Source organism: Haliaeetus albicilla, chromosome 27, assembly GCF_947461875.1.
Source record: "Haliaeetus albicilla chromosome 27, bHalAlb1.1, whole genome shotgun sequence".
Taxonomy (NCBI): Eukaryota; Metazoa; Chordata; class Aves; order Accipitriformes; family Accipitridae; genus Haliaeetus; species Haliaeetus albicilla.
In genome coordinates this window covers 12,373,377-12,389,348 of record NC_091509.1, presented here as the reverse complement: position 1 = coordinate 12,389,348, position 15,972 = coordinate 12,373,377, and the positions used below count along the sequence as shown (strand labels likewise).

General features: G+C 44.8%; 2 protein-coding genes across 6 annotated transcripts in view; one reads left to right on the top strand and one right to left on the bottom strand.

The window, feature by feature from the left end:
• The window catches only part of SFXN1 (sideroflexin 1), a 40,910-nt gene extending 31,311 nt beyond the window's left edge, over positions 1 to 9,599 (bottom strand). The window contains exon 1 of the mRNA XM_069773149.1: positions 9,461 to 9,599. The gene's annotated coding sequence lies outside the window, so the exon portion shown is untranslated. The remainder of the gene's footprint in view (positions 1 to 9,460) is intronic.
• A 345-nt stretch (positions 9,600 to 9,944) lies between these two features.
• On the top strand, positions 9,945 to 14,514 carry DRD1 (dopamine receptor D1). 5 transcript variants are annotated; one of them, XM_069773147.1, is made up of 3 exons: positions 9,945 to 10,647; positions 10,935 to 10,939; positions 11,363 to 14,514. In XM_069773147.1, exons 1-3 carry the CDS (start codon positions 10,457 to 10,459, stop codon positions 12,724 to 12,726), a joined length of 1,560 nt encoding a protein of 519 aa, XP_069629248.1. In that variant the 5' UTR covers positions 9,945 to 10,456; the 3' UTR covers positions 12,727 to 14,514. The 5 variants fall into 5 exon arrangements, with proteins under 5 accessions (XP_069629248.1, XP_069629243.1, XP_069629245.1 ...); XM_069773142.1 differs by lacking the exon at positions 10,935 to 10,939 and having other exon boundaries at positions 9,945 to 10,654; XM_069773144.1 differs by lacking the exon at positions 10,935 to 10,939 and having other exon boundaries at positions 9,945 to 10,654; positions 11,315 to 14,514.
• Positions 14,515 to 15,972: the final 1,458 nt, after the last annotated feature.

Genomic DNA, 15,972 nt, shown 5'->3' with positions numbered 1-15,972 from the left:
GCTGTATTAAAAACTGCAGAATCCAGGAGGATGTGCCAGCTCCCAGATCCAGATGTGTATTTTGGCCTGATCCTGCTTCTGTTCTGAGGTGTGACCTGGTGTATGTTTCCACCTGGAAGAATTCCCGGACTATTACAAGGCAAATTATTCCTTATGCTGACCAGAAAAGGAGGATTTCTGTTCCTCTACAATTACTGCCTCATCTAAGAAAGGAGCTTTACTGTATTTGCTTTCCTCAAGCTTTCCTGTATTCATAATATTTACATCGGACATTAATGCTTTTTTATGTTTTTTACCATTTCAAATTGGCACTGGGAATCAACGGAGAAAAATGAAGAGCTGCTTGCACGTTGCTTTTATTAACATACATGTCCAGTAAGTGGCACTGCAGGACTGGCTTTTCTGCAACCCTGGCTCACAAACAGTGCCATCGATGAGAGCAAAAGCAAGCGTGGGATGTGTCAAGACTTTTCTGCATCATGAAAAAAGTAGTTGTAGAGCAGGTGGGAAATGATGTACGGTGACGGCCCTGAAGGTGCAGTGCAAGAAACTGGGTGTATTCGGCTGCTGGCTCGGGAAGATGGTGTTAGGAACTGGCCTTGGCACCAAGCTGGCTGTTATCAGGGGTTTGCTAGAAGAAACCAGCAACGTTTCTGGGAACTATTCGTTAGCACTCGATGGGAGGTGCCTGTGAAGGCTTTGTGCTGGGTTTTGCTATCAGGAGCAGAATACTGGGCAAGGTGAACCATGTATACACAGCATTTCCTATGGTCTACTGACTTACTCTGCGTTAATTTTATGTAGAAAATCCAAACCCAGACTGGAAGGGACATCAGTACAGTCTGAGGAGTACCCAAAAGTTCAAGTTTCTGTAAATGAGCTAGGGATTTCTGGGAGTCTGTGTCAGTATATAAAAAACCACCACCCTGTTTCCTAGTCTAAGCTAATAATGAATAAATTATTATCTAGGGAAATTTGGTCAATCAGACAAGTAACACTACACTGTTTGGCAATATAAATTGTAATGAAACACTTATATAAGCTGATAGAGATTACAAAATCAGTTAAAGGTTTTGGCTCCATCTACAATATTTGAACCCAATTTTATGTTACTCATGCTATACTGTGCCAAGCTAAATTGATGCATATCTAATTTACCTATTTATCTAGATGCATAGTATTTCAGATAAGACTGGAAGGGAATGAACATGAAAAGCCAATCTGCATTTAGAAGGGACATAAAGCTACATTTAAAGGGATAAGCCAGCCTTTCAAGGGAATTAGGAAGCCATTTCCCCCATGATGTGGCTATTTTTATAAATGCTTTTGTGGGATCGTTCATGCCCTGAAGCAGCTGTGCCAGCTGCTGTCAGCAACAAGAGACTTGACTAGGCAGACTGATCTGGGATGTCAATATGCAGCTATGGATGTAGTATGGGGGCAAGGGGAGGTATAGTACTATCCCATAGGGCACAGAGAACAGCCACAGGAGCTCACAACGGCTTCAACCAGGCCTGACAAATTTTTTTATCATCCTCAAGCGACCAGGTATTGCTGACTCCTAATACTTTCACCTCCTGAGTCTTTCCAATGGCTTTTGAAAATAGCAATTAAGAATACACACTCTCAAATGTTTATTCCTGCAGCAACATGGGATGGCACTTGATAACCTCTGACAGCACTCAGAAGCAGAAGGTGACACACAAGACTGTGCCACAACAACATGGGAAGGCATGCAGCAACGCGAGCAAAGAGGTGAAAACATGAGGTGGCAGCAGAACTCATGACAAAACAAGACACCACAGGACAACTCGGAATAGCATACAACATGCCACAACGTGAGATAGCATGCAACAGCACAAATAGCATGGAACAACACTTGACACCATGCCACAGCATGATGGATATACCTGAAAAGCTGATAGAAATGCCTAGAGAGCAGTAAGAGATTCATAGCAGCAGGAAATTCCTAGAAAGGTATGGAAAATGTCTAGAAAACCACGGGAAATTCCTAGAAAGCTACAGGGAACTCCTGGAAAATTATGGGAAATCCTTAGAAAGCATAATTGAATTCCTAGAAAGCTGTGGGGGGATTACAAGAAAGCAAAATATGAATTCTGAGAAAGCTGGCTACAGGTTCCTCAAAAGCTGGAGGGAATTTCTTATGAAGTAAGGAGGAATCCTAGAAAGAAATGCACAAGTCCTAGAAAGCTGTGGGAAATGTCTAAAGAGCAGAAGGGAACTCCTGGAAAGCAGAAGGGAAGTCCTATAAATAGTACACAATTACTAGGAAGCATTAGGGAAATTTCTAGAAGAGCATTAGGGATTTCTTGAAAGCCCTGGAAATTCCTAGAAAGCAAATGCAAATTCCTAGTAAGGTGAAAGAAATCCTTGAAAAGCAATGGGAAGTTTTCCTAGAAAGCAGTATGAAATTTCCTGAAAGCTGGGTGGAAATCCCTAGAAAGCTGGAGGGCACATTCCCAGAGATCACTAAGAAAATCCTAGAAAGGTATGTGAAATTCTGAAGAAGATGTAGAAAAATGCAAGAAAGCAATGGAAAAATCCTGGCTGAGCTGTACATCCTGTAGTTCCTAAAGACGCGGGGGAAGCTCTTAGGAAGTAATGCTGAGAAAAGCACAGGAGAAAATCAACCACCGAAAAGAGTGGGGAAAAAAGTGAAGCCAGAAAGTAGATAGGATCAGATCCCATAGCCTTTCCTGAAATGTAACGTGTACCTAGAAGACATCCCTAATTTTAACCTCTCCTAAATGCCGAGGACCAGTTTGATGGACTGAAGAAGAGACACTGAATGCCTGCATTGGTGCAGCTGAGCCCTACCTAACATGCACTAAACCCAGCCCCAGGCAGCTGAGCTTTGCGGGAAGGGAGCAGGGGGAACTTGCTGACTTGGAAGGCCCCTGACCTTGAGACAGATTTTGACAAACGGATGATGAAACTCAGGGAACATTTCCAGCCTGGGAAAGTACTGTCTGTTAGCGACTGTCACAGCAACAACTCTTTGCAACACAGGGCAGGGAAAAGCCAAGGGCATCGAGGCAGGCTGCAAAGAGGGAGACATTGCCTATGTTGCTGGGATGAGAGAGTCCTGCCTGATGTGGTGGGACAGGCACGGAGGCTGGAAGAGGAAAACAGATCCAGATGAGCTAGGGTGAAAGTGGATTTGGCATTATATATTAGTTTGGGGTAATCCAGTCAGATCACTGGGTTTTTCAAAAGTTCGAATGAAAGTTATGGCAGGAGGAGTGAAGCAGCCTGAAGTTTAGACCTTGGTGTGGACTCTTGCTTGGAATATAGTTCTAGTGTTTTATTGATCTTGGTGGAACATTTCTGACTGCCATCAAGGCCAGACTGTGTGATTTGGTGAGGACTTTGACAACCAGCATCTTGCCTCTAAGAACGATTTAATCCCAGAACCTGAAGGTGAGACCCTGGGTTGGTTCAGCTGCAACATTGCAACATCGCAACGGTTTGTCTGGGGAGCTGCAGAGGTGAAAATGCTGCCTGAGACAGCAGAGCTTCAGGACTGGGACATTTGGAGTGGTCTGGTCATTGCTGGACAGCTGGTTGACCCTGTCTACCGTAGCTGGACTTGCTGCGCTCCTGCATGGGCACTGTGGGGCTGCCCCCCATGCAGAGAGCCCAGGCTGGGCATCCCTGGCAGAACTGCCTGCTCCTGCGGCTCCTGGCAGCGCAGGTGCGAAATGCTTCTGTTGGTCTTCACTATGAGCAAGAAGTGATGCTCTGTGCAGTATCAGCTTCTATTTTTTTGGTAAGTATTAGTTTAATTATCTTTAATTCAAGGATTTGTAGCCTGCCGATGGAAGGGCTGTGGAGTCTGACCGTCCTGGATGTGCAATACTGTGGGCTTAATACTCAACTGTAGTGCAAACTATTGCTCACTTGCTCCACTAACCTTTAGAGGCAGTGGGCTCCTGTAGGTACCAAGCACACTCTTCATTGTCACAGATCCTGCATCAGAAAACCACAAAAAATCTGCTGGTAGAAGTTAGACAGTTCTTCTCCATCCATCAATCAGGGGCTGGGCTGGAATATGGGGAAGGATCCATTTTATGCTGGCATGCAGCTCAGGAGTAAATCTGTAACACCAGTTTAGGAGGGGAGAGTGCCACCTACCAAGCCATCTGCCAAAGAAATTGTATTATCTGCAGTCTCATCCACTGTTGCTAGAAATCACTGTGACACTCATCTGTGAAGAGTTTTGCTGCTAATATATCTATTTGTATTCTTTTTATCCATCCACTCAGAATTAATTATTTCTCAGATTAATTTCATTCTAATGAATCATTCTGTATCACTGGCTTTATTTCATTTCTGAGATACTAATTAATATGTCAAACCCATCTTTAACATTGAAAGTGCTGTCATTTTTTCCGTGACTTTTCTTTTGATTAATATATTCAACCTCAACTTTTCTGAGGGCCTAAAATGTCCATCCAGTGTGGAGCGAAAGAAAAAATGCGAGCTATACAGTATTAAAAAATTATGCATATGCAAATAAAACATAAATTGGGAGGCAATGGCCCAGTCTGTATTTTTGTGTTGACTTACTAGTTTATGTGCTATTTCATATAGCAGGTCCTCAGCAATCAGCTGTGTAGGATTTTTATGTCCATGGATTAGAATATAAAATTCAGCAGTACATCGAGTGTCTACAATTGTCGGTGAATTAATCAGAGATTTTGGATATTCTGTATTTGTTGGTTTAGATTAGGTTTTAAAGAAGGGGTCTTGTTGGTTTGCTGTGGATTTCCTGGCACTGTTCTGCTGAGCCGCAGGGACGAGGCAGTCGGATGAAGCGTTTTTCTTTCCTTAGAGCTCTCCTCTCCTCTCAGCTATAATTTAGTCTCATAATCCTCTGCAGTTTGGCTCTCTACCCACTCTGGAGAGAAGTGTTGGCAGGGCAGTAATCCCTGTCCTACCCCGTATCTGTGGCAGATGCAAATCCCAGAAAGGGAACGGGGGGAAATTTTAGGCTTCCCTGCTTGAGCCGTTTCTGGGGTGATTTAAGATCTAGTAATGGCCTTTGGTTTGACAGAGCAGGTTGAGCTGTGAGACGAAGGGTCACTCCAAGTGTTGATTGTGGAAAACTTTTCTTTGTTCCTGTGGGAGTGAGTGGGTGGAACTGGAAAAACCCCATAAAAAGTCACTGCATAAGCTCTGCCGATTAAATAACATGGTTATTGGCAGCACCGCACCGAACTTAAATTACCCATGGCTCCTGCATGGCAGGAGGCTGGGGACTGTTTAGATGACGGCTTCTGCTCAGATCCCTGGCCACAGGTTTGGTATTTGTCTTTCTTTCCTGTCTTCCACTCTCTCCAAAATGAGCCATTTTGTTGTAAAATCTGGGGAGTTACAGCTGAAACTCTGGGTTTGCACTGCAAATGTAGAGAGGGATTGCTGGCGAGGGAAGGAAAGGAGAACAGAGCCTGAACGGGCTCTGAGCAGGAGTGGGGATGGGAACGCTGCTCCTTTCCCTGTACAAACAAGTAGATTATGGTTTTTCACCACTTCTAAAGCTTGCGTGTGCAAAGCCCTGCAGACACGAGGCTGCTTTTTGAGAGTTTGCTGCCTGATCTCCCGCAGAGCAGAAATCCTTTCTGCAGGTTTCCTCCACTGTGGCCTGAGCATGGAGATGGGCTCTCCTGGCTGGGACCAGGGCTGTGCTCCAACAGTCAAGCATCAATGTAATGGGGAGGGGAGATGCCAGAGGAGCACCAGTGCCTGGTCCTGCCTCATGAGCACCCCACAACCACTGCATGAACTCCAGATCCTGGGAACCAGTAGCACTGCCCAACATATCCTTCCCATAGCTGCCTCGAATGAGTAATTTAAATTCAGACTTGCATACATGGTGTTTCTGTTTGGGCTTTTTTCATTTTCCTTCTCCTTGTCAGTGTCCAGAATTTTGCACATGCTTCACCAGTGACCTGAAACCCAGGGATGCTTTGTGCACTGGTTGCCATTGAAAATAGTTCAAAAGTCAATATTCACAAGGGCACTGATGTGCTTTTTTAGATCAGTCCTACAGAATCCCCCAGACTCTAAGGTCCAGCTGCAGATGGACATGCCTATAATTTACAGCCAAAAAAAAAAAAAAAAAAAGCACCCACACTCAATACTGAATATTTAGGCTTCTTGTCGTCAGTGTTTGGGGACTAGAAATCATTTCTCTCACTGATCCTTTTTCCCTGCTGGTGGATCTTTATCATTCAAGAGTGAGCTTGAGATTCTTGGACATGGTTTTTTTTTTTAGCAGCAAAGTAATATTTTTTTCTGCTGCTACTCTTTGCTCTGTGCTTTTGTACTCACTACTGCAGTTTTCCATGTGGAATGCCCAACATTGTAATGTCAATTTAACCAGTGTGCTTCACTGATCTTTAAGAGACTTCATAGCTGTTGTTCAATTTCCAGGAACCCTTGATTTTTCTGAGAAGGTTACATTGAGGCTAAAGTTATCTTGGCTTATTAGTATAACCAGTTATTTAGAAACCTGACAGCTCTTTTAGACATTATTTCTGTTAACATGCCTCAGCTGATTTCATGTTTAATGAATCCCATGCATGCAGACTCAAAAAGTCATCCCAAGAGTGATGCAACTACAATTTGTATCCACATAATGTAATATTATTTTGTAAATTAAGCTGCCTTTCTCCAGCTCTAGTATGTGCACTATTTTGTAGATTAAAGCATGTTTATCTCTGAATGCAAGATCTGGACTTTGTTCAACTCTGACTTAATCTTCCAGTAGCTAATTACTGTTTGGATGAAGATCATTTGGATCAAGGTGCTACTCAGCATTTATATTTTTAAATCTTCATACGGACCAAATAGGACTTTCTCCAACCTGAGTCTCCTGGGAGAAGCAGGTGCTTCACAGGGCTTTCCTTTTTCCTTTGGGCATTGCTTTGATTCCAGCATCAGCCAGTAGTGATTGAAAAGCATTAAATAAAATTAAGCAGCTGTTTTATGTGGGTATCCAGGGAGAATTAAACAAGCTCTGTGCTTGTTTCTAAATCTCCAGGAAACGCCTGCAATGTCATCCTGTTGCTGGCAGTTTTAGGCAAGTCCCAACCTGGACAAGAGCTGATCCTTCTCGCACTGGCTGGAGGCAGGTTAGCAGAGAGCAGCAAAAGGAAAATTCACCCTATACTTTGTATAACTGGCTCCTAGAGTCATGTCAATCGGCTGCCTAATCCCACCACTAAATTTACCTAAATAATAGTAGGGGTTTAATGGATTTCACTTTTGTTCCTCACCTGGGTATGACTATTAAGTCATGAAAGTTTTAAAAGCTTACAGATTAGCTGAAGTGACAAATGAGTACCACAGGGTGCCCTGCATGAAATGCTGGTGTTTGAAACCTGCGTAGCTGTTGAAGGGGCTTTACTCCACTAGTATGTTCTTGGCTGAGCCAGACCTCATTGTCAACCCTGAACCGATCACACAAACTTAGAGATGAGACAGGAGAGAAGCTCTGACTTCTGAAACAGATACTTGAATTGCCAGACAAATAAGGACTGTGAGATTCTTACAGGCTGCTGTGAGCAGGAAGATAAAAGGCTTTTTTTAATGTCAGATTCAAATGAAAGTTTTAAACCCTCACCCATATGAGCAGCATTAGGGTCTTCCAACAGTGAATTCAGCCTCTTCCCCAGGAAAGGCTGCTCCCTAGCAAAAATTAACTGAAGAGTTCGCTCGATGAGCTGATAAGCAGACGATTGAGCAGACTGCTCTCTTCTCTGCAATGTGTACCTCAGCGTTTCTCTCCAGTATGTCTCAAAAATTGTGCTGTTTTTGTACTCCGGAGTTGTGATTTCTCCTGGAATAATCCAGGATGGCTGTGGTAGAAAGCCATTTTGGGGGAGCCTCTGGAAATTGTTACAAATAAAATCAAATATACTCAGTGACTTCTTATGCAGGCAATGTTCCCCTCAGCCCAGGGTTTCTACTGAAAAACAGGAGCATGCTACATTTTCAGAAGGTAAGTATCATGCAGTATATCTCACCTGTGTTGTGCTTTAAGAACAGAAGAAAAAAAGAAAAAAATCTTGAAAAAAGAAAATTTACAGTGACTTTCATTAGAGATCTCTATTACCAAAGAGCACAGGATTCATTTTCTTGTCTATTTTCACCCTCCTCTGGGGATGAATGATGATTAAAGGACAGGATAATAAGAAGGGGAGCATGAGAACTTGCTGAGAAGCAGTTAAAAAGGAAAAAAAAAAGAAAGAGAGGGAGAAAGAAAACCAAGTACTTTAGTTAGCTAGTCAAGGTTAGCTTAGCACTGTATCTGCTTTAACTGACATTATGAAAAATTATGGATGGCACAAAAGCAGCTTCACTAATGCTGAACCCTAGGAAATTTGTCTTGACAATTTAGTGAGCTTATTTGTTCTTCTAGGAGGTTTTTAACCTCCCTGTGATGTCTTTTCTCTTCATTTTCCGAATTTTTTTGAGTAAGGTTCCTATACAAAGGTAGCAACATGTTCCTCTTTCGTTGCCTGTTGTGGCTAAGGTAAGAAAGAAAAAACCCTTTTGGAGAAAGAAGGGGTTTGAGACGTAACCGCTCTGTTTTTGGTGCTTACTACCGAACCGGAAGGATTTTTTTGCAAAGGAGAAACCACGGGTTGAAGAGAGCGGCAGATTTCTGCTTCCAAGGAGGGCAGTTCGTGGCTCTGGGTTTTCCCTGCAGACGCGAATCCAGCCGCATCTGCCGTCGGGCGGTGCCGCTCCGAGGCTCCGGCCGGTCCGAAGCGCCGGACCCGCTTGTTCCTCTGCCGTCCCCTCGCCTGACCCCCAACAACTTGGTCAGGACGCGGGTCCTCAGCCACCTACCGCACCCCTGGCAACCTGGGCTTCGGGTCCCCCCCTCCCCGCTCCCTTCCCTGCCTACCCGCAGGGATAACCATGCCCTTCTCCTGCGTTACGAACCCAGGCGTTAAGCCTGTCTGGCGGCGGGTGCGGGCTGGGGGGGTCGCGGAGCATCCCGGCGCAGCCCTGCCCCTCGGGGCTGCCTTGCACCCGGGGCGGCCGCCTCCGCGGGGCGGCGCGGCGGGGCGGCGGGGCCGCGGCCGCCCAGGAGAGGGAGCCCGGTGGCCGCGGCTGCGCCGGGAGCCGCGGGGGCGCGGGGCTGCGCCAGGCGGCGGAGAGGCGGCGCGGAGCGGTGCGGTGCGGTGCGCTGCCCCGGCTGCAGCCCGTCGCCAGCCCCGGGCCTTCCCCGCGCCGGTGAGTACCGCCGCGCTTACCGCTGTGCCGGGACGGGGGGGTCCCGGCCGGTGTGTTTGTGTGTGTCCCCCCCCCCCAGTGTGCTCTGGGGTAACGCTGCTCCCCTGGGGGTCGGGGAAGCCGCGGGTGTCTCGGCCCGCAGCCCGCCTCCTGAGCATCGCCCAGCCCGAAGTTAGGTGCCGGTACTTACTTTCCGCATCAATTAAGTGAACTCAGCTGGGTCGCAGCGCCGAGGCATCACGCAGCACCCCGGGCGTCCCGGAGCTCGGCGGAACTCAAGACCGGGCAAAGTAATCCCGTTTGCGCTAAGCTCCGGAACAGCCGCTCCAGGAGCCCGGCTTCGCCTCTCGCCCCGGCTGCCTTGGCTGGCCGGGACGTTATTCCCCAGGAAGGCGGAAAAACCGGGGAGAGGCTGCCCAGAAGAAGCTGCGCCCGACCGAAGATGTTAGAGGAGGCGAAGGGGGGCTGCTTTTTGCCCGTTGCGTGCCTCCATGCCTGTCTTTCCCTTGTCTTAATCCTTTAGGAAGGAGACGCCGGGCAGACAGACCTTTCCTGGAGGGGCGATGCTGCCGAGCCCTGCCCCGGGCAGAAGAAAGCCTTTGCCGCCGGGACCCGCCGGTACCGGAGATGCGCGGCCCGGGGCAGGCTGCGGGAGAGCGTGAGGAGCTGCCTCCGCCTGCGCTTTTCTGAGAGGGGAAAAAGCATGGTAAAAGCTGGCCCCGATCCTTGGAGCGCAGCCCCGCTGAGCAGGAGGTGGGATTATTCCAGGGTAGTTACGGAGAGCTATAACCTGGCAGCAGAGTGTTAAAGCGACTCGGCCCCGCTGGAAGAGGAACCCGCTGCGGGCACCGCCGGCGTGGCAGCCCGCGTCGTGGCTGTGGGGAGGTCACTCGGGTCCTTCTCCTCCTCTCGCCCTTCTTTCTCCTTCTAGTGAACGACAGAAGAAAGAACCGGTACTCGGCTCTTGCCAGCGTTGGGAATACCGTGCCTTTTGCCTGGGATGATTTGTCCTGACGTGCCGCTTCGACGGGATGTACAAAGTGCGACTGGGACTGATCCGGCCAACAAAGTTTGCAGCGTGATCGGCAGGGGCAGTGGGATGGAGGTAGCTGGGCACACGCCGGTGGGGTCCGTCACGCATGGTCCGACAGCACAGACCTGCTGCTCCCTTGAAAACTAACTCCTGATGGTCAAACTCTGCCGGCTCCTGTTTTTACTTCTCCCCTGCCAATCTGCACTTTCAGGGAAAAAAACACACACACCTGATGCAATGCAGTGTTTTTGTGGTGGTTTTGTGTATAAGATTTGCTATGCAATTCCAAAACTAAAAGAGGAGGAGAGACGGCCCTGCATCCCAGAGCAAACAGAGAATCAGAGGTGAAAGGTAGGAGCCAGCATTTCTCATTTAAATAAAACTAAATAACCTGAGCTACTTCTTACTGAAAACCTTTAAAACACACCTACTGTATGTTTATTTTCTTTGTCTTGGAAGTGTAAAACAGTTTGAAACAAAGTGAAGATTTGCTTTCTGACGCTGCCCAGAAACAGAGAACTGATGCATTTTGTAACAGGAATGTACCGAGGAGGAAGGATGGAGTGTTTCATCAGTGAGACATTTAGGAAACTAGAGAAAAGCACCTCATATAGTATGCTTCAGTAAATAGGAAAGGCTAGTGCAGTGGACTCTGGAAACACTCGATCAATAGCCTATTTAAGTGGGAATATATGCAAGCATGGAAAAGTGATTGCTTTCCTGTCTGTGGGGTATATTTGCAGAGGACAGCAGCAGAACATTTGCAGGTGAGCTGTCTGAATTAGGCCTCTTCATGCTGGGGTGGTGCAGTGTGTTTCTGAAGGGATTGCTTAAAAAAACAGTCTGTGGGGTGGACTGTATTTGTGCATTTTCAGTTCCTGCTCATAAAGCTTTCAGTGGGTTCAGGATGATTCAAAGTCCATCCGGGGGCGAAAGGGCCATGAGAAAGGACCTTTGGTCTCTTTGGTGATGAGTAGTTAATGGACGTCTGATGTCTCTGATCTCTGCAAGGAAAGGAGCTGATGCCGTCATGAAAATCATGATATGATTTTCCCTCAGGAGAAACTATGACTTGGAACGACACCACTATGGACGGGGAAGGGTTGCTGGTGGAAAGGGACTCTTCCTTTCGGATCCTCACGGGCTGCTTCCTCTCGCTGCTGATTCTCTCCACGCTGCTGGGAAACACGCTGGTCTGTGCAGCTGTCATCAGGTTTCGCCACCTCAGGTCCAAGGTGACCAACTTCTTTGTCATCTCCTTGGCCGTGTCAGATCTCTTAGTGGCAGTTTTGGTCATGCCTTGGAAAGCTGTGGCTGAGATCGCCGGTTTCTGGCCTTTTGGTTCGTTTTGCAACATCTGGGTGGCCTTTGATATTATGTGCTCAACAGCCTCCATCTTAAATCTCTGTGTCATTAGTGTGGACAGATACTGGGCCATCTCCAGCCCATTTAGGTACGAGAGAAAAATGACCCCCAAGGCAGCCTTCATCATGATCAGCGTGGCGTGGACTTTGTCCGTGTTGATTTCCTTCATCCCTGTGCAGCTGAACTGGCACAAGGCTACAACCACAAGCCTTTTGGACCTAAATGCCAGCTTACAAGGTATAAGCATGGACAACTGTGATTCTAGCCTAAACAGGATGTATGCCATCTCCTCTTCTCTAATTAGCTTCTATATACCTGTGGCCATCATGATAGTAACTTACACGAGGATATACCGGATTGCTCAGAAGCAAATACGACGCATCTCAGCTTTGGAGAGAGCAGCAGTGCATGCCAAGAACTGCCAGAACACGAGTGGCAACAGAAGCAGTATGGACTGCCAGCAACCAGAGAGCAACTTCAAAATGTCCTTCAAGAGGGAAACAAAGGTTTTAAAGACTTTGTCGGTGATCATGGGCGTCTTTGTGTGCTGCTGGTTGCCATTTTTCGTATTGAACTGCATGATTCCCTTCTGTGAGCCTACCCAACCTTCCAAGGGAGCAGAAGCTTTCTGCATTAATTCCACCACCTTTGATGTTTTTGTTTGGTTTGGATGGGCTAATTCTTCCCTCAACCCCATCATTTATGCCTTCAATGCTGATTTCCGCAAGGCATTTTCGACCCTGCTAGGATGCTACAGGCTCTGCCCTATGTCCAGCAATGCTATAGAGACTGTTAGTATTAACAATAATGGAGCAGTCGTTTTTTCGAGCCAACATGAGCCCAAAGGGTCCAGCCCCAAAGAGTCTAATCTGGTTTATCTGATTCCACATGCAATTATCTGTCCAGAAGAAGAACCTCTCAAAAAGGAAGAAGAGGGTGAACTATCTAAGACCTTGGAGAAAATGTCTCCAGCACTGTCTGGTATCTTGGATTATGAAGCTGATGTTTCTTTGGAAAAGATCAATCCCATTACACAAAATGGGCAGCATAAAACCTGAACAGTAAGGTTTACCCAGCAAGACCTAATAGTGTATATGGTAATAACCTTTAAAAAAAAAAAAAAAAGAAAGATATACAAGATTTTTTGGTAAGAAACTAAGCTCTAGGGAGAAAAACAGATTTACACCAAGCCCAGAATTAATTTTCCTGACATTCAAAGCAAATTTAACATTTTAAACAATAAACAGAAAACGATACTGAAAATTGGTTTAAAAAAAGGATATTAAACTGTACTGTTCATACTGAGGAAAAATTACAAATTTAGATACAGTGCAGTGACAAAGAAAGTATTGCTGCTTCTCTACACAGAGAAACCAATTTATAGCTTAAAATGAGGCAAAAGATAAATGTTAAGTATTTAAAGATTAATGTTTACTAGAAGTTAAAAGATTGCTGTGTCTTGTGCTAGTGGGTGTTAACAGATCCTAATTAAAGACTGAGGGATTGTAAAGGTAGGTAGATGCCTTCTTAAAATTATTTCTGATGAATAATTGAGCCTTATAATGAGAATGGTTATTTTTAAAGCTTTGGGAGGTAATATGTTGATACTGGTTTTATTTATTTATTGTTTTAAATCGATATTTTTCATATGTTATAACAGAACTAGCTTTATTTATGTTATTTAAGATGTCTAAATAATGGGATATTTTTGGAGTGTCATAACTGCATTTTGATCAGTCAACCAGTCAGCACTTTATTACAAGCTCTGATAGTCTGGAGAGGTGAGGAGAATGAAGGAATGTTAAGAAGCTCAGCAAGAAACGAAGGAATCAACAAAACTGATGCTGTATGGAGTTTGTTTGCTTGTGGGCTTTTTTTTTTTTAAAGTGGAATTTCTTTCAAAAGATAGGACCAGCGTTGACTGAGTTGTGAATTCTCTTCCCTTATAGAAATAAAAGAAATTGCTGCTATTTATTTTTAAAAAGTTTCATGTTACAAAGACTTTGCTAGAATGTCAAGTTTGTGGATCTGTAAATACCTTAAATATGACTACAACCTTAAGAAGAATCCAATTTGAGAAGAAAAGCTTCTTAGATAACAATTCTTAGTATATAATGTTTTGTATTTATGTAAGATAAACGGCTTTCTCAGACTTTTCTTATTTCAAGTCTTGGATATCTTTTCTGAACAAACACAATTGGTTATAATGGTAGTAAACATGCCAAACCTCGTTATCATCTGTATTATTGCAGTACCACCAGGATCATGCTCTCTGTCTGCTACTGTACCACGGTCAGAGTTAAAAAGTGAGGTACCTAGTGCTTTACTTTGGAAACTAGGAGGACGTTACATTTTAGTAATTACCATGTCAATAGTCCATTCGATATGGAATAGTGCCTCATTACCATTTTGGATTAAGACATTTCTAAATATGGATGGAACTGCAGCCCCCACCTCAAAAAGTCATGTGAGCTCCAAAAAAGTTGCTAATGTTTAATTAAAAAAACCTGCTACTTTTCCATTGTCCTTCCCTGCTGCTTTCCCTTTGTAATGCCAAAAGCAATCAGTGAACATTAGCAACAGGAACATTGGGTGTTAATATTCAGCAGCATTCAAAGAAAGCTATTTGTTTTCCGAAAATACCCTTTGGAGCAACTTTTTCATAACATATATAAAAAAAAATGTGTTGTCAGAAAAAGAGAACTGAGAAGAAAAAAAATTTAAACTCTAATGAACTATATACATCCTGCATCAGGTCTGTGTATTTATGTATTGTGAATGTTTTCATAATTTTATTGCTTGTATGCTGCTTTCATACATATAATAAAATTATTTTGTGAACAGAAGGTCAAATAAAATGATCTACATTGCATTTATTAAATACATGCTGTTTTTTGGCACTTGTATTGATCGTGTTAAAGGCAAGGACGGTTCCTCTTTTTCCATTTGCCCTTATTTGGGATCATACCCGTAAGGCAGATGGGAATTTTTATTAGAAGCAGGAGAAAGCCCTCTCTCCAGAGAGACCTCTGAGCCCTTGCTCTAAACTAGGATTTGAAAGCAGTAAACACAGTTTGGAAACAACCACACTCTGCTTTAATGTGACTAGTTAAAATATGTAAAGCTCGACTTACTGGTGACTTTTATTTCAATGATTTTTTTTGCCTTGGTGTAACAGGGTAGTGAACTTGGTTTATAGCATGCTTTTATTGTTGCTTTTTTATCTTCTCCCCCCCCCCCCCCCCTTTCCCCCCAAGTTGTGCAATACTTTTCAAAGCTTGATACAGCCCCACTGCTAGTGTCTGGTTTTTGGAACAAAATGAATCATTTCAGAAGCGAGGCGATGGTGCGTGCAGCTGAGTGAGGTTCACCAGTGTCCCTCTGTTCATGGCAGCCCTCTACTTTGTTTTTGCCTGTCAGCAGATTCATTTTGAAATGAAGAAAAAAACCAAACAAACGTGGTCACTTCTGCCTCAAGCATTACCAGTGTGACCCATTCAGCAGCTGGGATCTGAGCTGGTGCACGAGCTGCGGTGATGTCCAGCTCCCCTTCCTTTAGCGCTAACTTCCCTTGGGCAGTGAATGCAGCAGGTCTGACGGCAAGCAGGGAGTCGTGTCTGCCTCCAGGCTTTCTTAGCTCCTTGGGTAAAATTTCCTTGCATGGTGCTGATGCCTGATTTTTTTTTTTTTTTTTGTACTTTTGAAGAATTATTTTACTTTTTAAAATTACACAGGCCAAAGATAAAGTTCTGTGGTTGCCTACTTAAATACATCTGTCTTCAAGAGCTTTTATTCTCCAAACTCCCAGCAGTCTATATAATAGCAAAATACAAAATACATTTAAGGAGATCATGTAAAGCAAGATGCTGTTCTTGTATTAGTTTGTATGAGGATGATTTGTATTCTGAAACAAATGGTTGCTCTAGTGTGACTAGGAGCCATCCCAGGAACTCCCTCCTGAGTTCCAGAGGGACTCTGTGGAGGTTGGTGGGGAAATGCTGCCTGCTACTGCTGCTGGGTGCTTCCATTTGGTGTGACAGGCTCCCTGTTAAAGGCAGGGCAGGAGAGAAGTTTTTCTGAGTGTATTTTACTGTTTTTTTTCTCTACTTCTCTTTAAACTAATTTTTGCTTCTGCCTCCTTTCCCTTACATACATTGTAGAATACCATTAATTTGCCTTGATCCTCATTTACCGATGTACTCAATTTACTCCTTCATTTTCCAGCCTTTCCAGCTCGTTTTTTTTTATCTGCCCTTTCTTCCTTTCTTCCCACTGCTGCTAGAGCTGTTCTGTCACCCGTTTGG